The sequence below is a fragment of the Chinchilla lanigera genome, unplaced genomic scaffold (genome assembly GCF_000276665.1).
Source record: "Chinchilla lanigera isolate Chin_1 unplaced genomic scaffold, ChiLan1.0 scaffold00109, whole genome shotgun sequence".
Taxonomy (NCBI): Eukaryota; Metazoa; Chordata; class Mammalia; order Rodentia; family Chinchillidae; genus Chinchilla; species Chinchilla lanigera.
The window spans coordinates 316,397-337,271 of NW_004955510.1; the positions used below are offsets into that span (position 1 = coordinate 316,397).

The 20,875-nt window shown below is 42.8% G+C and overlaps 1 protein-coding gene across 1 annotated transcript; it reads right to left on the reverse strand.

Annotated features, from left to right (window-relative positions):
* Window positions 1-3,138: 3,138 nt before the first annotated feature.
* Window positions 3,139-20,872, reverse strand: Dydc1 (DPY30 domain containing 1). Its single transcript, XM_005407870.2, has 8 exons — window positions 20,761-20,872; window positions 14,047-14,214; window positions 13,400-13,501; window positions 9,668-9,760; window positions 7,179-7,235; window positions 6,528-6,632; window positions 5,508-5,561; window positions 3,139-3,219 (listed from the first exon to the last, which is right to left on the reverse strand). The coding sequence occupies exons 2-7, from the start codon at window positions 14,191-14,193 to the stop codon at window positions 5,517-5,519; spliced, it is 549 nt and encodes a 182-aa protein (XP_005407927.1). The 5' UTR covers window positions 14,194-14,214; window positions 20,761-20,872; the 3' UTR covers window positions 3,139-3,219; window positions 5,508-5,516.
* Between the last annotated feature and the right edge of the window lie 3 nt (window positions 20,873-20,875).

The following is a 20,875-nucleotide window of genomic DNA, read 5'->3' on the forward strand; positions in this document are numbered from 1 at the left end:
TGGATCCCTGTACTGAGATCACGGTCTCTGTGGGCAAGAAAGGAGACTGGATGAAGGGGAAATTCGGAGAAAACATCAACTGAGGGCAGAGGAGTAACATCTGGTAACTCTGAGTTGGGATAAAGACATTGTATATGTTCTTTGCACTGTCCTGCATATTTGAACTATTTCATAGTACTTTTAAAAGTTAAAAGAAGTATAGATGGCCCCTGACTTACAACAGCTTGCCCAGAATTTTTTGATTTCATGAAGGTGGAAAAGTGGTAAATACGAGTAATAACCATTCTCCACATTTGAATTTTGATCTTTTCCTTGGCTAGTAATGTGCAGTCACTTTCTTGACAGTGGGCAGAGTCAGAGAGCTGCCACTCCATCATGAGGGGAAACAACCAGCCCTCTATAGCACCCTGTGTTGACTCTGGATACTGTGTTTTCTGTTTTCACCCACACCCTTATCTACAAAACGCCCATCTGTGTCTCCTGCTTCTGGTGAAAGAAAAGGAAGGCAGTTACTCTGGAGAGGGACTGAAGCAAATTGCCTGGTATGGAAGCCACATGCCAACATTGACCATCACACATGTGAATTAGGGCTTTGAACATAAATATCTCAACTATCTTAAAGCATAAGGTGCCAAAGCTTTTATTAAGGAAGAGATGCATATGGTAATTGTGGGTGAGAAGTATTATAAACAAAAAGCTTAATGGTGAAGAAATCACCATATATTATGGAAACATATGACATAGCACAAATACATTCCCCAAGACAATGCAGGATCCAAGGCATTCAAAGATTGTGTGATGCTACTCCGGGGTAGAAATGTTGCACACTGAAAATAAAGCCTTTCTTATCTACTGCCCAGAGAACCTTAGAGCATTCAAGACTGTGAGCAAGCATTCACTTCCCACTTGTTATTACCCTAGCAAGAAAGCCTGGATGACATCATCGTTTGAAGACTGGTTGTCTTGGTAACTTTCTGAGAAAAGACAAAGCAAGCCCAAGAGGGAAGCCAAGGAGAGCAAAACCAGCCCAAGAGAGAAGCCATGAGGGCTACAACCACTGGTAAGGTCTTCGGGGAAGGGCCACTCAAACCATTTGGAGTTTACGTCTTATCACGACTCACCCCTGGTGCTGGACAAGAGTTCGTTTGCTCTGCTGGGTTTTTGTCTTACTTTGATCTGATGCCCTGTGCTACCATATGTTGGAAGTGGTTATTTTTTTTTTTAACTTCCTTTTGACTTTACAAGGATCACAGCTAAAAGTTTAAGTCTCAGAACAGACTTTGGACTTGAATTTTTCAGCAATGTTGACACTTAGGACTCTGGCAACTCTTAGAGATGAACTAAGTCCATTTTGCATAAAGGGATACACATGAGTCTTTGCGGGGCCAGGGGTAACATGTTATGGTTTATAGCTAGATGTCTCTCAAGAGCTTCACAGGTGGAGTTTTTGGAAAGTGACTGGATTATGGAGCTTTACAAATGACTTGTTCCTAGGAAGCTGAACCTTGTCAGAAGAGCTGGCCACTGGGGCTGGGACCTACATTATTTCCTTTCCAGGCTCCTCCCTTCACTCTCTGCTTCCCCACAGCCATTGTGTGGGCAGCACTCCCCTGCCAGGCCCCTCTACCATGCTGCCCTGTCTCGGAGCCAGCCAACCATGGACTGAAACTCTACGAATGTTGAGCCCAAATAAACCTTTCCTCCTGTAAGCTACGGGTGTTGGATGTGACATCTCGCAGTGAGAAAGTGATACAGACAAGGTCTGCCTCCTAACAGCACATTCAGCTATGATCCAGATGAGCACAGTGGCCCCATGACCCAGTCATCTCCCACACACATGAGAATTCTGGAGGACATTTTAGAGGTAAACCACAACATTAGTATCACTGGAGCTTTGTGTTACATTATATGATTTTTCTAACTGTGGACAAATGTTAAGTATTCTCACCATGTTTACAGTAGACTGGGATGAGTTATGATGCTCTTCAGATTAACTGTATTAAGTACATTTTCAACTTATGATTTTTTTCAACTTACTGTGGGTTTATGAGGTTATCATGCCATCAAAAGTCAAGGAGCAGCAGCAGTTCCTCATCCTTATGAATACTAGAAACTTTATTTCTGTGTAAGAACAAATCTTTCAAAATGACTACCTCAAGAATTTTTTAAAACTTGAATCTTTGTGACATCTAGTGGTAGCATAAATTGCTACGATTTAAAACACAATCAGAAAAAATTTGATTCAATGCACTAATACCTGTATTTTTTGTTTAATTTGGTTTTCAAAAGCTTCTGCTTCTAGATGCTTTTTAAATAATCCTTAGCTTTTGTTGTTTTTGGTGCTCTAAAACAGAAAAGATTCATACCATGGACTCGGATTTAGAAAGAAGTGAAGTGAAGTTCTCCAGAGGACACAGGATGTACCTGAAATGTTCAAGAATCTGAGAGTACAGAACCCACATCTAGTGAAATCTGCCCTTCAACCCCTGTCCAGCACTTGGCCCCAGATTAACATGGAAGAAATGATGCCACTCAGTACCCCGAGACTTTCTTTGGTTCCCATTCAACTTACTCTGTGTGGCCACTCCCTACAACATCACTGGGTGTCATAACCCCAAAGAGAAAGGCAGGAGCTGGACACCCAGCTTGGCAGAGAGGTGAGTTCCTATATCTGCTCTTGAGGGAGGACAATGAGCCAAGCATGAGGAAGCTCTGCAGGAGGACAGCAGAGAACACTCCTTCCCCATCAAAGTCACATCACGGAAGTGCAGAGCACAGGTACCCCAGCGCATCACCTTCCAGAAGATGCAGAAGCCCTGAAACAACTCCTAGAAGGAATCGCCCCTTCTAAGGCAGGTCAGGAAGGTGGCTCCCTCCACCCTAGCAGCCCAGTGAGCCTCCTCCTGGGCCATCATGTTCTGCACTGATGCACACATTCTTTGAGCTCATCTCTTGCCTCCACTGGTTGCTTCAGAAACTCTTTCTTCTTTTTGCCTGATGAAGTCATATAAATAACCTTGTGTTTGGGATCCAAACAATATTTAAAGTTACTTCTAAACCCCTATACAGTCTTCTTTAAAAGGGGAGGGGAAGTAGAGTTCAAAATTGGAGGGAAAAAATACAAACCAGAGGTTGTGATTTGAAAGTTGAAACAAGCAGAGAAATTTATTGATCTTAGGTTGGTTGATCCTACAAATACTGGTCAATGTTTAGTGCAACCTAAAGGCAAAATAAAAAGTAAATATACCTTAATACAATGAAAACTGTGAATGGCTACAAGTCAACAAAAATAAGAGTGCAAGTAATTTCTATGTGACTATGTAAATAAACTTTTTGAGTTTCAGGTGATGTCTAAGAATATCCAAAGAGAATAAAGTCACCAATTACGTTTGTAAGGTATTTACTATCCCATCCCTCCCTTCATTTTCTCTTCCCTTCACATCCCTCTTGTGGGGGTCCTCTTCCTGTGGCCACCCTTCAGGTGTGGGTTCTAGTGGCTTCTCCCTGAGCCCACTGACCTTCCCTTCCTGCTTTCCTAGGTGCCCAGCTCACTCCCCTCACTCATTAGCACAGATGCCCCCAGCTGCTGAATTCAAACTTCCTGCCAGGGCCTCTTTCCCATCCTCTAGACCCACACCAATCATCCCGTGCTCTTCTGCCACTTGGTCCTGCACATCTCAGAATTACCTGGAATTTGGCCTCTCCATAGGTGAAGCCCTGTGTCCAAATGCTCTCCTTCCTCTTCCTATGTTCATCACCCACCAAACAGTAGCACTGTTGCCCCAGGAAGGAGTTTGGTTTCATTCTTGATGCTACCTCGCTCTTTTCCACAGGGTCAATCTCAAGCACTCAGGTCTGATCTCCACCGTCTAACCCTGCGCATCTGCCATCTGACGACTACAGTAGTCCCTTGTTCACATCTGCACCACTCTAATTCTCCTCCATCTTAGGAAAACACAGATTGAACCCCTAAAGCCTTTCAGGAATTCCCACTGTGCTGAAGTCCAAACTCCCCAACATGACCACAACCGCCCCCCATGACCTGCCCTCCCCAAATCTAATCTCACCATCCTCCTGGCTCCATATGAACCAGGCACAGTACTGCACCACTTCCCCCCTTGGCAGCAGCCTGCCCTCCTCCATCCTCTGGGCTTGTCTTGGTTCCTTTTCTCTTGTTGGTGAGACAAAATGCCCAATGCCCAGAGTTAAGGAAGGAAAGGTTTGTTTAGCTCACACTTTGTGGAGGTTTCAGCCTATAATCAGCGGGCTCAAAGGCAGGGTGGCAGCGCACGGGGCAACACTTCAAGGCAGCACAAGACAGCAAAAGCAACAAGAGCAAAAGGGGCGGGGGTGGTAACAAGCCTCTTTCCCTCCCTTATATTGTAAGCAGGCTACCCCCACCCAGCGGCCAGGCAGCACTCACATAATCTCCACACCCTCCTCCTGCACAGGCTCAGGATGATACAAAGTAAGGACCCGGCCCGGCTCAGTCACTTAATTACTCTTCTAAACTTCTCACACTGATACAATGGACAACATCCCAGAGCAGGAAGGGCTGGTCCTTTTCATCCCAGGATGCAGAACTGCTGAGTCACTCAGCCAAGCCTCTAGCCCCCAGTTGACAATGTATCAACCATAACAGGGCTCATCTCAGGCTGTCCTTGAACTTCACTTCCACAGGAAGACTTGCCCAGACAGGTTCGGGTCTCTTTGCCTAACCCTCAGAGCACTTTCCTACTGGCTCATGGCCCCCACTGGAAGATGTTTTGTTCCTGGTGACTTACTACCTCCTGCAGTGTAAAGTCTTCCCAGATATTTAATAAAAATGTATCCACAGAGTCCTTCCAGCCAGGTCCTGAACAGCTCTTGAAAACATCCTTCACATCAGACCCCCAATGTTTTGTTCATCTAGGTTACTTCAGATTTCTACCAAAGCTCCTACCTGGCCTCCTTACGCCTATGTCCCTATTCTTTTCCCTACACTAGGCAGTGTAATCAAACCATATGGTTAAAATTTAAATTTTTAAAAATTACAGTTAAAGATATATGGCCATTAATCCTCTGAAAATATCCCCTCTCACACGGAACACATTTATCTCACTGGTCTTGCCACTTTCTGAAGTAGTTCTGAAAGTCTTCTTCATCAAAGTACAGTGAATGCAGCCACCAAGTGCCATCCTGAGGAGAGGCAGCTCATACAAATGTTAGGCTGTGTCCTTACCCATCTTATTCACTAGATCTGGTACCATGCAGCTTGTGGTTGTTTCTTAAAGTCAAAATGACCATGAAAGCTAAATGTTTTCAATCAGTTCAGGACATTGAAGCAGCCACAATACCACTACTCATGACATTCATGAAAGAGGACTTCCAGAAGTGCTTCAGAAAGTGGCAAGAATGATGGGATGTGCTTTGAAACAAGGGGGAGGATTCTGAAGGGAGATTCACAACAATGTGTCTTATATAACAATGTTTTCAATTAGAACATTCACCATATTTTCTGAGCATACCTTGTATAGTCAGGTCTTTCTGTTCTCAGTTCCCATCTTATCAGTCTCCGCTGCCTGCAAGACCAAGTTTAAATGTCTGAGTACGAATTAAAAGTCCTTTTCCTGAGCTCTCCCTGCCTCACCGCTCATCCTTCACATGTCTCCTCCTGACTCTAAACTCTCTTCTACTGGGTCTTCATACTGCTCGGTGTTTCTGCCAGGAGCATTTCCTCAGCCTCCCACCCCGCCCCAATAACAACTCACCAATGTTCTTCCAGAGCCTTATTTGATCATAGCTTTTCAACTGTGTTCCTATCCCATCTTAGTACACAGGGATTAAAGGGACCCAATGTGCCCTTCTGCCATGATGGTGCCGGTCCATACCTGCTAATCTGGCGTAGTTATTAATAGCTCCCCCTCTCTTTCTCAAAACCACACTTGTTTGGACAATAAAATACCTTGTCGTTCTTACCATGAATATGAAAGGTTGGTCAGATTGTCTGTTTCTCCCTTGGACAGTAAACTTCACAAGGTCAAACTATGTGTCTTATTCATAACTACATCTGGTCCAGTGCCCAGCACACCAAAAACATGAAGTTCATGGTAAAAAAATGTACTTATACACTGTACAAGCACGTACTCTCATTGGGGTATGGGATATATGTGGTTTCAGGGTTTGGTATTGAGAAACAATATGGTACCCTCAAAATTTGTATTTCACAAAATTATTTTACAGGGAAGACATTTTGGTATTTTGAGGACATCTTGATATTTTCAATCTAACTCCAAAACACACAGATACAGATGATACAGATGTAGGTACAGAGACAGACAGAAAGAGATGAGGATGCAGATTTGCCAGTGACCACTTCAGGAGAGGGCAGCATGCACAATGATGTTATACTTAGAGCCAACAAAACTGGTTTTCTCCCTCTGAAGAAAAGATTCATTTCCCAACCAACTTTGGCCTCTTATATACTCAGCTTTCACAAAGTAAAAAAAAAAAAAAAATCTTTTTTTACAAAGTATTTTGATACTTACATCAAGTATCATTGGTTCATCAACTTCTTCCACTCTGCTCAAGTTAGGCGCCCCATATCGGTCACTAATTTCTGCTAGTGTTTTGCCTGCCTCTTGGGCCCCTTCCTACAATCACAGAATTCATTTTTACTTGTATATGACTTCAAAGTTAATAAATTACTTTTCTTTCAATTTTGATATAATATCTGGAAACAGCAAAATTCAAAACTGTCAATGGAATTAATTAATATCTGTAAATGAACAGAGATTTGTAGTAGTAAGTGATGAAATTTATTTTAAAAATACATTCAGAAACTTAAACTGTATGATTTGCAAGTAATTCTGTGGCCAATAGCTCAGCACACTCTAGCTTCTAAAAATACAAACACTGAATCAGTTTTTACCCATTTTAAGATTTTGCCTACCCCGAAACATACACTTGGACAATTGCTTTGACCATACTCTTATTAAAACTTTGTCTACTGATGCATAAAAATTAAGCTTTATATTCTAGGATCCTCATTTATTTCACATAACAGAATATCTTTTTCGGGGGCTGGGGATTTAGCTCAGCAGCAAAAGCGCCTGCCTGGCAAGCGCAAGGTCGTGAGTTTGGTTCCCGGTACCGGAGAAAAACCAAAAAAAAAAAAAAGAATATCTTTTTCTTCTCACCTCTGAATGCAAAGCATCTTCATCCTTGGCTATATTCTCCATATTCATTCTCATCTCCTAGAGCATATAAAAGAAAATAACTATACTTCATTTTCACTCCAAGTTTAATTTGTAAGCAGTTTATTTTTAAGGAATGTTTTGATTAACAGCAAAAATGCTGTACACTTTAAGGAGTGATCTGAATACACTTAACCCAAAATTGCAGATCATAGTTTAATACTCCATACTAGTAGAAGATAACTGGATTTTGTTTATAATTAAATAATTTTTAAAAAGTAAAACAGACTGAAATATTAAAGTTGAAGTAAAATTATTAGGGAATATGACAGGGGACAAAATAAAAGTTCTAATACAAACTTATAACCAATGAGATTTTACAGAGAAGTTGCAGTTAACTAGAATTTTATGCACATAAAGTAGTAAATATTTCTGAAGGAAATTAATTAAAAGTTTCTGAAGGAATTAATTTTGTGAGAGTTACCATCTGATGCCACAGCCTTCTCTTAGCAACACTGTCAGGGGTGTTCTGAATGCTATTACAGCCCAGCAGAGGAGGCCTCTTTCTGAAGGGGAAATGTGCTTGAACTCAGCCAACCCTTGCTGTAACAGGCAACATTTCATTCTCAGGCAGCAGGTAACCTAGCAGGTGCTGAGCAGACTCAGTTGCAAGACTAATGATCTCATGGCCATACACAGGGTCATCCTGCCTATGGGGATGCGCCTGCTACTATTTTCCAAAGTCTACTCCATTCTCCTGGGAACTTCTTATCCTGCACCCTTATGCATACCTTTTCTCTGTTCTTCCTTGATCACAATTCCCAGTCCTAGAGATAGATAACACAGACTAAGCCAGTCAGAATCCTTCCTCAAAATTCTTGTCTTAACTGAAACCAAAAAAAAGTAATCCATTCCTCTAGGATGTTCGGAGCCATAGCATGAAGCTCGGGACCATTAAGGACCATGTTGCTCAGTGCTGTGTGCACACAGACCTTCAGGAGAGACCCAAGCAAACAATCAGAGAACAGCAGAGGCCGGGCCCACAGCATCGAGCTCTCCTGCCGCCACGGTCTGGAAGGTCCCAGTGTCCCTGCCTCCTGCTGCACAGTTCAGTAGTTCAGGAGTTATGTGCCTTCTTCGATTCAGGGCTCTTCCAATCCCTTTCCTTTGAGAATGGTAGTTCAAATTGTGCATCTACAGCCACAAAGGCAGCCAGGGCAAAGGACATGAATGCACTGGTCTCTGAGCAAGGGGTGAGGCTGGGATACTGCGGTGGGGGCGGGGGAGGGTGACAGCCCAGCGGGGAGGTAGCTGGAAGTTACTGTGCTTCTGGTCACTCAGGCTGAAGAAAGTAAAATGTCCCAGGTATGACCCTGTGGAGTCACAGAACTGGGACAGCAACTTTCAAACACTCAAATAGAGCTGTCAAATCACCTCAGCGGGGGGGAAAAAAAATCTTATTTTGATCTTTACATTCTTTCATTTTTTAATCACTGACACAGCTAAAATGCAATACATGCTTACATACATGTGTGCACATGTACACATCCAGGTGCTACTGCTACACAGACTAACAGGAAGTCAGCATCTGTGTTTTTAAAACTATGTAAAAGTATTTGAATTTATGCTTTAAAGTTCCATCTTTTTATTCAGCTCACTTTTTAAAACTTACTTTGAATAACTCTGCTCTCATCCAAGTCCTTAATAAACACAACAAACATATTCTATAAAACCTGTTTCTAGTCTCCACTTGATTATGGGACACATAAGGAGAGAAAGAGGGGAGTGAGAGACAGCAGTGTCACCTCAGTCAGCCAGGAGTTTGGCATGTATCATACACACGCTTCAGCTTCAGGAAATGTTGGTCAAGTGGAAATGGGACACCACATAGACATAATCAGTGAATACAGCTTTTCTTGTATTAAGTCACTGCATAGTTTAATAAAAGATATGAAAATGCCTTTTGAAAATGTGAACTGTTATTACCTAACATGAAGAAAAGAGACAGAGTGGTGTTTCAAAGATCAAAACACCCTCAATATCACAAAGAATTTAACCTGCAACCATAATGAGGAAAAGCTAGCTCATGACTAAAATGCTGACAGAGTCCCAACTGGAGAACTTTCCTGCTCACAAAGCAGTTTCACTTGTGTGATTTGCACTTGGTCCTCACAGCAATCCAATGATTGATCCTCACTGCTATCCTTATCTCTGAAACAGGTAGCTGGGACTGAAAATGTTACAAAACTTGTTTAAGGGGCTGGGGATTTAGCTCAGCGGCAAAGCGCCTGCCTGGCAAGCGCAAGGTCGTGAGTTCGGTTCCCGGTACGAGAGAAAAACAAAACAAAACAAAAAAAAACTTGTTTAAGTCACACAGCTAATATGTGGCAGACCTGTAGACTATGAATCAAATGGTCTTTCTACTATGATAACCAGAAAAAACTTTGAGAATTCTAAAAGGTTTTAAACAAGCAGACATAAAAGCAAATTACCTGGTCTAATTGTTCATGTGCTCGCTCAAGCTCTTCTATTCTCTGTCTCTCTCTTTCTTGCATTTCCAGCTCCAGCTGCAATGCCAGCTGCTCCTGAATATTCAGAAATATATATGCCATATTGCAGACAGATTAATTGGGAGGGATTAATTCTGCTGCTTCTAAATGCCCCATGACCATTTTACTGATACTCACCTAAATTTCAGAAACTTAAATAAATGGTCACTGCCACATAACACTTAGGCTTCTACAAATATTTCTTAAAGTATAAAATAAAAAGGAAGCATCCTTAATTGCTAATTGTAGAAAGCACAGTCTGTACAAAATCAAGTCATTTTCTCTGTTTTCCTTGAAACGACAAATGAGACTGCAGTGTATTCAGGTAAAATCTCTTTAAGCATAGATGGGTCTTCAGATAACCAATCCTTGGATGCAAAACAGTGGGTGAGAAAAAATTTGAGACTCCTATCTGAAACCACGGGTAGATGGCAATATATTTGGTCCCAACTCCACACAGTTGTCACATTAGAATAGGGTCAGTAATACATCCTGTGGGCCAAATCTGATCCCTTTCTGCTTTGTTCAGTTCGTGAGCTAAGAATGGTTTTCACATTTTTAAAACGACTGAAGAAAATCAAAAGGATAATATTTCATGGTGCATCTAATGGTATGAAATTCACATTTCAGCATCTGCCAATAAAGTTTAATTGGAACACAGTCATGTTCATTTAATTAAATGTTTTGTGAGGGTTTTGCCCTGCAACAGCAGTGTAGCAGCTGCAACAGACTATAGGTGGCACTCGTCGCATGACAGGGCTGCTCAGCACCCTGTAAGTCACAGGACAATACTGTAACTCAATAGTCTTGGTAGTGTCACAGTGTCACCATACTGTGACTTTTTAAAAAATTATATACTGTACTTCATGGCAAAGAAAAGAATGAACTTCAAGTGTCCTACTTTTAAGGCACAATGGAATGAGAATTATTTTTATTATCAAATAAAATGGCAAAATATAGTTTTTAGTACACAATGCCTCTCTGCTAAAAAAAAAAATATACATACATATAAATAGATAGATAGATAGTAAGCATTAACATTACTACTCTAAGCATTTATCTCAATACCATCAACTCACATAAATGTATAGGTCAGGAAATTAGCAAACTTAAAACAGAATTATCTCATCACAGCAAAATTTCTCCACAAAAGTTAAAAATGAAAATAAGATGGCAACAAATGTAAGTTTGCAGGTAACTCATTTTTCACCTAAATAAGGCAAGGCATCTGCCACTGGGGAGTTTGATTAAAACATTTGATTGCAGTGGCCAGGAACATGTGTCTAGAAATAAAAATAACTTTGGTTGCATTAGGAACCTTTCCATGAGAACAGGTGGAGAAAGAGTAGACATCGCGAGCAACAGCCACAGTCCGTTCGGAAAAAGACAAATTTCCCTTAGCTGCTGGACCCAGTGCTGCTCAGCGATTTATTTGGACAGTCACCCCTGAGTTAGAAGTGACAGAAACATGGGGGAGCCACTGTCTCGGCCTCCAGCTTGCAGACGGGAGGCACTGAGAGATCGCTTTTCCCTGTGTCCCAGCTTCACTCCCACCTCAGCCCTTCTCTGCTGATCTCTTTACCTCTTTCTTCTTCTATCTCTTTCTGCCAACCCACTTCCTGAACTGACCATAAAATCTTCTTCAGGACAGTATTCTATATTCCACCTCTCAATACAATGCCTTGAGTGCAATGCACAAATTAATTATACTAGACAACAGGATAAGGCTAGAGAAATGCCCACTATGTCCAGCTTTCATTTCTAGTACTGCCAAATTTTATCTAAGTAAAATAAAAGTTAATGGAGCAAAGAGAGTTAAGAGTCTTCCCATTGGGATGTAATTGCTCTGAAGAAAGAGAGTTGCTGAGAATTTTTTTTCTAATAGACAGGGGACAGGTTTGAGCTGGAGGAGTTGTAAGAGGCAGGATGGATCTCACTCAAGGTTGCAGCAGGAGATACCTTGCCTGTCTAGCTGACAGTCTGACACCCAACTCAACATGCACCAACTTCCCTGGAGAATGAGCCAAATAACTAACTGACAGTAAAGACTAAATAGCAGCCAAGTTTTCAACAGCCTTATCCATCCTAGGCACCTTAGTACCTAGAATTTTCCACCTCAGTCTCAATGATAGTATATTAATCATAGCCACTATGTGCTAGGTCTATATCTTTCTTTTTTTCCATACCTCCAAATAGTAGGCTTCTTTCCTTTTTATAAATGTGTAGGCTTGAATGGAGACGCTATGCTATGGTAGAACTATAACAGTGACCTCCATTTAAGTCAGAAATTCTCTATCAACTAAGTTACTAAGTCTCTATAAATTAAGTAAATTAAGGAACTGTCCCTTATCCAATATAAACGGCAGAACCTATCCCTCTGATTCTTTCCCTATGAACACCTTCAGCTGCCCAGTCCTGCTGCCCAGTTCTTTACTCTGGTCAAAAGGTCTGGCCTGCCTCAAGCACGTTTTCTCTCAGATACCTAGGTCTATGTAGGGGAAAAAACACACAATCACACAACCAGACAAACGATTATGAGTGCCTTATCTTCAGTTGCTTCAAGCTGAGTATCCCTTATCCAAAATGCTTGGGACCAGAAGTACTTCAGATTTTGAAACTGGGAGGAGAGGAGATATTTCATGTAGATGATGAGGTTTCCCAGGGATGGGAACTGAGTTTAAACATGAAATTTGGCACAAGAGTAAAGTCCAGTGTGTTTCACATATTCTTTATACACTTAACCTGAAGGCAATTTATACTTTATTTTTAATAATTTTGCATATGAAATAAAGTTTAATTATATGGAACATTCTACTTGATTTGTGCCGACACGTAAGAATTTTAAGACTGTGGAGCATTTTGGATTTAGAGATTTTTCGAGTTGCAGATGTTCAACCTAAAATGCCTTGGTCAATTCTCCCTTCCACTCCCCAAAGCCACCACTGAAAATCTTCACCACTTTCCTCATCCTTCCTACCTCACCCCTCAATCTTGTGGATATCAGGGTCCCCGATTCCTAAAGAAGACTGCAATGAGTTTGTGCCATGAGACCTACGCTTTCACAGGTACCTAAGCCATCCTCTCTTCCATCTCTCAGTTACAACCAAACAAAGACCCTGCCACCTTCCATGTTCCTAACCTGTGTCCAGACCTCATTTCCTCTGTGCTTGTGAAAAGCTGACTCTACGAATCATCCTCTTTATTTCCCAATGTCACCCATTCCTCAAGCCCATCCAAAGGAGATAAGGTTTAGATCCATTGATTTCAGTAGAGCCCCAACCTACTGACTATTAAAATGATCCTCCTAAGCCATGAAAGCCATATTTCACAGAAAATCTCAATAGGCTACCTCTTTTAAGAAACAGAAACAGCTCTTTTTCCACTCAGTCTTCCTTCTGCTCCCTCACCATCTCCCCTGCTCCCTCCCGCAACACCCTCACCACTGGGTGAGCTTGTCTCTGCATGAACACCCTCTCCCTGGGGCCTCTGTCACAGGACACTCGGGTTTTCTTCTTACCCCAACACAGTGCTTCGGCACATGTAGATGAAGATGAGGAGAGGACAGAGCCATACCCACGTGACCAGAGCTAGGGCGTTTTCAGCATCTGGGCTGCATGCCCTGAGGCTGGCAAGGCTAATTCCAGGGTCCCCTGAACCCTCCCTTCCATGCCTCACCTGCTGAAACAAGAGCTCCTCCGCTCTGAGCCTCTCCAACAATTCCTGCTCCGCCAGCGCCACTGCTCGTTCATGCTCCAGCTGAGCCATTTCCTCCTGTCTCTAGTGTTGTTCAAAAACAATACTGCATGACCCATCAGAGACCAAACCATCTGTGAAAGCAACCTTAAAAGCATCTTAATCACCAGTAACAGGAAAAGCAAATGATAAGCTATAATTTATGCAAATTAGTCTATCCATTTGAAATTACACAATTGTTTGGGAAGATATGCATTTTATCTGAAAAAAAACAAGCACAAAATTAGAAGTATACTTTGAGCCAGGGGTATATAGCTCAGTGGCATGGTGCCTGCCTGGCAAGCGCAAGGTCCTCAGTTCGATTCTTGGTACCAAAAAAAGTATACTTTGAGTATGACTAATGAGCATGTGAAAAGAAATGTTACAAATGTGTAGGAAAAAGACCACACAGAAGAAAATTTCTAAAATATCTAAATAGTCTTCTTTGGGTTTTTTTCACCTTTCTACTTTTTATGTTGTCTAAGTTTTTGTACAACAAACATTATTGTTCTAACAGAAAGGATATAGAACAAGGCAAATGTGTTAAACCATTATTTTCTTTGGATTTCCTACAAGGAAACTATACTTACCAGCTGTTCCATAGTTGCATTTTCCTTATACTTGTAAATCCACAGAGCTAAATATTCTATTGGATCCATGGGGTGAACTCTTGCCACTTCTGCAAGACCCTGAGTTAGGCACGTCCCCAACTGCTTTTGAAGATAGGCCGATTCCATTTCTAACTTTTAAATAAAACCCTTTAAAAAAATAACCATTTTGCATTAGTTCAGGAGGTTTTTAATTTAGGCACAATAAGAGTAACGTCCATTGAGACAAACAAAGCATCACCAGCCATGGCACAAGTAAGCTGGCCCAGGAATCTTCAGTTTCCAATAGGGCCTCTTGGAAGTTTAAAAGTTAAAATAGTTTCAAACTCCAGAAGGACTCTCAGGTCCAGTCCAAGAGAGAAAGGGGTGCTAGATAACTGCAATATGACTTTGTGCCAAGCAACACGTATGTCATTTCACCCTCACAGCACACCTGAAGAAATAGGCACCATGGTCCCTGCTGTGCCCACAAGCAATTGCAGGCAAAGAGCCTGATTTCTGAAGGAACAAACCAGGACACACAGCTGGCAGATGAAGCAGACCGGGTTTGGATGCCTCTCTCGATCCAGAGCCCTGGCTTAAGGACTCTACTGAGATCTTCCTCCTAAGCATGTAAGCCCTGTTTACAAACCACCTCTTTTTATAAATCTATGCATTTCCAAGGTCAAAGAATAAAAATTCAGCTGCTACAGACAACCTGTGAGGCTGCTCAGGATCCAGCTCCCAGTTCCTTTTGGATTCACCTGCAGCAATCTCCCCTGTCCCCAGCACACTGTGGCACTCCCATCCCACAGAACAGCCCACCATTCTGCTGATCCACCTTGCACTGGGCCAACTCTGTCATTCTCACACATCATGATGATCCCACCCTCACCTTCTACTTGGAAAGTTCTCCTCCCCTGCCATACAGAGACCATTTCTCCTTCCCCGAGTTTCTCCAGGTACCTCAGGGTAGTGTGTCCTCTAAACACCTCACACAGTCCAGATCCTGCTGGTTGAGAAGTGTGTGCATATGCATGCGTGCGTGCATGTATGTGTGTGTGTGTGTGTGTGTATTTGTGCACATGTGCACGCACCCGTGCCTGTTTTCCCTTACGGATACTATCTCTTCTATATTCTTGAGGAGTGTTTCCATCACTGTACTAACACAGATGTCTCTCCATAGTGGCAGGTGAGTGAGTTTCTGCACTTTCCCAGTTAACACCCTTGCCTTTTGCAGTTATAAAGACAAACAACAACAATCTTAGACCAGCTTTTTGAAAAAAATGTAACAACTTTATCTCGTGTTCTTTGAAAACACAGTTGATCACTTCCAAATTACCCTTAATATTTTATGAAATCCAGACTCTTCTGAGCTTCTGATGCAATGTTTTAATTACTCAACAGAAATACACTGAGTAGCTATATAAGCTACTACAGTAGATAGGTACTAGGAATGCAAAACTCTCACTGACTGAATGCTTGTGCCACCCCCATTCATAGGTTAATGTCCTAACTCCCACTGTGACAGCAGCATTAGGCAGTAGGGCCATTGGGAGATAATTAGGTCATGAGGATGGAGCCTTCATGAATGGGATTAGTGCCCTTATAAGAAGAGAGGAAGAGGTTCCCCCTATTTTTTTTCCACTACCTCAGCCATGTAAAAACTAGGAAGTGGGCTCTTAACAGATACCACACATTGTGGAGGACCACGTAGGTGACTCTCCTTGAAAGAGGAGCAATTGCCTCCATTTTGGCTGAGCCTAACCCTATTTCCATGTATTGACATGTACAGAGCTGGCTCAAACCCTTTCCTTATCCCTTCAGTTGCCTTTAAGCAATGCATATCGCTTAGGTGCTGATGGTAGTCTTTGGAGATGGCAGGCATGTTTCCCCAGACCTCCCGTTGTTCCCATGAATGAGCCAGGATGAGGCAGGATGTGTGAACCAATCCTCCACGCTGTCAGCTGGGATTGAGCCTTCAAAGTAGAGGCTATGACTACCTGGGGCTTCAAATATTACACATCAGAGCTGAAGCACCAACCTCAAAATATTAGATACTATCTCAATTATGTTACGCAGATTACTGCATGTCCTTCTCTCTGCATATGGCAAAGGTGATTTCAGGCCTCCTACCTAGCCAGCCCATGACACTCACCTACTTCCCACGGTTCTCACAGTCACTCATCCTCAAGCCACTCCCTTCTTCATGAATGAATAAAACTCACTCATCCTCAAGCCACTACCTTCTTCATGAATGAATAAAACCTGGGTTTGGCCGTGGGTCAAGGACTTTGTTCCGGGTAGCCATCATCATGGCTGGACTTAGGACCCCTTGGCTCCCCATAACTACAAAAATGCTTTAGTACCTTTATTCTTGCCATGGGTTGCACTGGAAGTGGTAGATTGGAATTAAGTCACTAGAATTCCAGTAACTTTTCATGGGATTACAAATATAAACCTTCTGGGCCATGACAAGGACTGGGAAAGGCTCTCTATAACACATGCCAATACCTCAGCTTTTCCAGCCCCAAAACTGTGAGAAGTAAACCCATGTCAAAGCCACACAGTCTTTAATAACTTGTTATAGCAACCAGAACTCAAATAAAAGCAGACAATTTCTGCCTTCATAAAGCTTCCAGTGAAAAGGGAAGACAGACATTAATCACATATTCAAATCAATAAATGTAAAATTAAAATTGAAATAAGTGCTATGAAGAGCAGATAATTGCAGGATCTAACCAAGTCAGGAAATTCTTGTCCACAGGGTAAAGACACAAAATTTAGAAGGCATAAAGGAGGAGGAGCTTCAGCAGCTACAAGGGACAGGATGCCAGGGTCTGGACAAGTCCTGAGACAAATGTACCTAGCATTTCACTTAGAATTTCAGAAACACCAATATGCTGAGGTTTGTACCTAGGCCCCCATGTTGCTCTTCACCATGTGATGGTGAGAGGACAATCACATGGTAGAACCTCTTTGGAAGGGCATTTGGCAAAATCTAGAAATCCCATGCATATTTTCCCTTTGATCCACAAATCTGACTTCTTAAACTCTCAAAAGTGTACTTGCAATCATATGAAATAATATGTGCATGTGGTAATCTGCACTGCTATTTACTACAGTCAAATGGGGCAGCAGCTGGAGGTTCATGAAGAAAGGATTAGTGAGATACACCACCCAGACTCCAGTGCACATATAAAGGGAATTCAGACATTCTCTAATATGAGAGTGGTTGCTAGCACAGGGTGCAGGTAAAAGAACATGATGTGGAACTCATTTATGCCACCTTCCCTATGGTGTCAGCAGTGGGAAAATGAAAGTGTATGTGCCTACACATAAAGTATCCTAAAGACTCCAAGATCTGAGTACAAACCAGAACAAATGAACTAACTTCCTGTCAAGTTGGCACTGGTACCCCAAGCACACAGAGAGAAAAGTATTCTTGCCACTGGCTTTAGAATTGTTTGCCTTGGGACATCTTCTAAAGACAAAGCTCCTACAAAGACATCTCACTGTCATTTGAAGTGAGTAACATAAAAAAGGAAGCAATTTCTGCTGCTGCTCCAGGGGATAAAAGTTGAGAAAGGAACAGTGGGCCCCCAGGGAAAACCTCTGGCCTGAATGTCCAGCAATGTGGTATTTGTCTCAGATTTGAGAGTACTTGATGTCTGTTTCTGTCTTTGCTACTTTTCTCATTGCTGAGACAAAATACCCGATACCCAAAGATAAAGGAGGAAAGATTTATTCAGTTCACGTTTATAAAGGTTTTAGTACATTATTGGCTGGCTCTAAGGCAGGATGGCATAGCAAAGGGCCATCACAGAGGAGAAACAGTTCATGGTGGGCAGAAGACAGTAAAAGTAACAAGAGACCTTAGCAGCTCTTTCTGTCCCTTATATATACAGGTTACCCACCTTTAGGGCAGGTAGCACTCACACCCTTAATCCTAGTGCCCTTGATCCTAGCATTACACTATGAATCAATTCCAGTGTCAAACATTCTAGATGCAGCCACCTCTGAAAAAGCCTTGCCTATAACAGCATGAGGCTTTTGGGGAACATGTAGATACAAACCATAACATTCCACCCAGGACTCTCCAAAGACCTGTATACTTTCCTTTACCCAAAAGACATTTAGTCCACCTCCACAAGCCACCGAAGTCCTAAAGTTCAAAGGCTCCTCTGAGATTTAAGGCAAATTCTTAGCTGCAAGCCCCTGTACATATGAAAAGAAAAGTAAACACTTCCAACATTCACAAGATAGACATTTCCATTCCAAAAGTTACAAACAGGGAGCAAGTAATGGAAACAAAGCAAGACCGTAATCCAGCAAGGCAAACATTAAATCCCACAGTTCCACTTCCAGCATGCCCATCAACCTGTGGCAAGTTGTGAACTCCAAAGTGCTTGGATGGGTCTGCCCCTGTGGCACTTGTGGTGGTTGTGGCTCCCATGGCTTCTGTCTTTTGCTGGATTTGCTCATTCCTTGCAGCTTTCCTTGGATGATCCACATTCCTGGTTTATGCAACATTCTGGGGTCTCCACTACATCTTCAGCCTCACACTCACAGCTCCATACACTGCCCTCTCAGGGGCACACTACCTGGTCTCCAGGACCTGTGTCTGAAATCTGAAAGGAAGCCTTCCTGACCCAACACCTCTTGCATTCTACATGGACCTAAAACCAGTACCATGTGGATGATACCAAGGTCTACTGCCAGCTGGAGCAGTAGCCAGGCTTCCTTCCCTCTTAGCTATAGGGAGCCAATGCCTATGAACCAAATCCCTAGGAACAACTTCCCTAGGCCACTGGCATTCTGGAACATGGTGCTCTGGGCTCTCTTCTCAAAGCAGTCATTCACTTTTGCAATTTTGAGGCTGTGAAGGGTAGAGTCCTGCTGCTTCTTGTGATGCCCTCAGGCTATCTTTTCTATTCTCCTGTTCCTTCTAGGCAAGCAAGATTTCCTCCGCTCTATCTTTGCAGTCCATAGCTTTACTGGTGCTTCCTTTCTGGCCAAACTTTTAAATCATTCTGTTTTAAATCATTCTGTTGGGCTCTTTGCTCTTGATTCACAACATAAATCTGGCTAAAAAACCCTACCAGTACCCATGCCACTACTGCAACATTAGGCTACCTTGGAATTTTTTCTGCCAGATTAATTAGGACACCACCCTTAATCTCAGTCTCAGGCAAAGTCTCTGAACATAAGCAAAATGCAGACAAACTTTCTGCTAAGTCATAATACACATCATCTGGACTCCAATAGCCAATGCAATTCTTCTTTCCAGTACAAACCTCCTAACTCTGGTCTTTACTTGCAGGATTTCTATCAGCCTTCAGGTTTTCTGAGCTCTGACTAGAATCTCCCAAGTACAGTCTCAAGTGTCCCAGCTCTATTTTTTCAGCCAGCATTTCCAAATCTTTCCCAACTCTTCCCCTTCCCACAAACCCTCCCCAAAGGCTCATAAAACATCTAGTCAGGTACAGTCACAGCAACAACCCCACTTCTCTGGTACCAAATTCTGTCTTAGTTGCTTTTCTCATTGCTGAAACAAAATACGTGAGGCCCAAAGTTAAGGGAGGAAAGGTTTATTTAGTTCACAGTTTGTACAGGTTTCAGTCCATAATCAGCTAGCTTCAAGCCAGGGTGGAATCTCAGGGGAAAAAGAATTCATGGTGAGCAGAGGATAGCAAAGCAATAAGGGATGACCACAGCTCTTTCTGTGCCTTATATCGTAAGGGTGTAAGACCCTTTACACCCTTAATCGTAGCACCATTAATCCTAGCATTGCACCACGAATCAATCAACTTTAGACCCAACCACCTCTAAAAAAAGCCCCACCTACAACCACATGAGGTTTTGGGGGGACTTCTAAATACAAGCCATAACAGTTTGGGATTATCAGTGGGTCATGGATGAAGCTCGTCAGCCATCTTATTAACATCTCCTGTCCATGAAACATTGACAATACTTACCCTTCCTACTGTGGTGGTGGTGGTTTTGTACTACAGACTGAACTCAGGGCCTTCACGCTGCCATCTCCAGACTGTCTTTTATTTTGAGACAGAGTCTTGCTAACTTTCTAAATTGCCTAGGCCATGCTCCTACTTGTGATCCTTCTGCCTTAGCCTCCTAAAGTGCTGAGATTACAGACAAGCACTGTTTTCCAAGGACACCAACAGTCACCTTAGCTCCCTAGAGCAAAGCTCCTGCCCACAGTCCCAGCTGCCTTGCCCTGAACGAGCTGCCACAAGGGAACTAGAATGGAGTTGCCAGGTTTAGCAAATAAAATACAGCGTGTTCAGTTAAATTTACATTTCAGAGAAACAATGAATACCTTTGCCTTCTTTTGTGTACTAAAAGGTAACCCCTTTATCCGAAATGCAAAATTAGGCACGCAGTTTTTGAGGTACTAGCGATCAAACCCAGGTGTGCTCCAACCCTGAGCTATAAACCTAATCCTAAATTGCTCAGGCGGCCTCAAACCCAGGATTCCCCGCCTCAACCTCCTGAGTCGCTAGAATCACAGACGCCAGTGGCAGTGGTCTGCCGCACAGCATCCCTAGTTTAGGGTTTTCCTGGCTGGGCTCGGAATGGTCTCCCCACCCCTGGCCCCCAAGGGTGCTGAGAGAGGAAAGGGGGAGAGCGCGGTGAGAGAAGTGGGGAGTGGCCACGAAGGGGAACCAGTCCCCCCTCGGCCTCCCCGGGACCTACGTGACTCTCAAGGTCGGGCTGTGTAAGCCGCCTTCGCCTGGGTAGCCCAGTCCAGCGATGGGCTCAGCGCTGAGAGACGTTGGTTCCTTCTAGTGCGCGCAAGAGCATGCGCAGC

Coding starts and splice junctions, on each gene's coding strand:
- Dydc1 (XM_005407870.2), bottom strand. CDS start 14,193: ATGGAATCGGCCTATCTTCAAAAGCAGTTGGGGACGTGCCTAACTCAG. Junction 13,502..14,046: donor ATGCAACTATGGAACAGCTG/GTAAGTATAGTT, acceptor GAACAACACTAG/AGACAGGAGGAAATGGCTCA. Junction 7,236..9,667: donor CACATGAACAATTAGACCAG/GTAATTTGCTTT, acceptor TATATGCTCTAG/GAGATGAGAATGAATATGGA.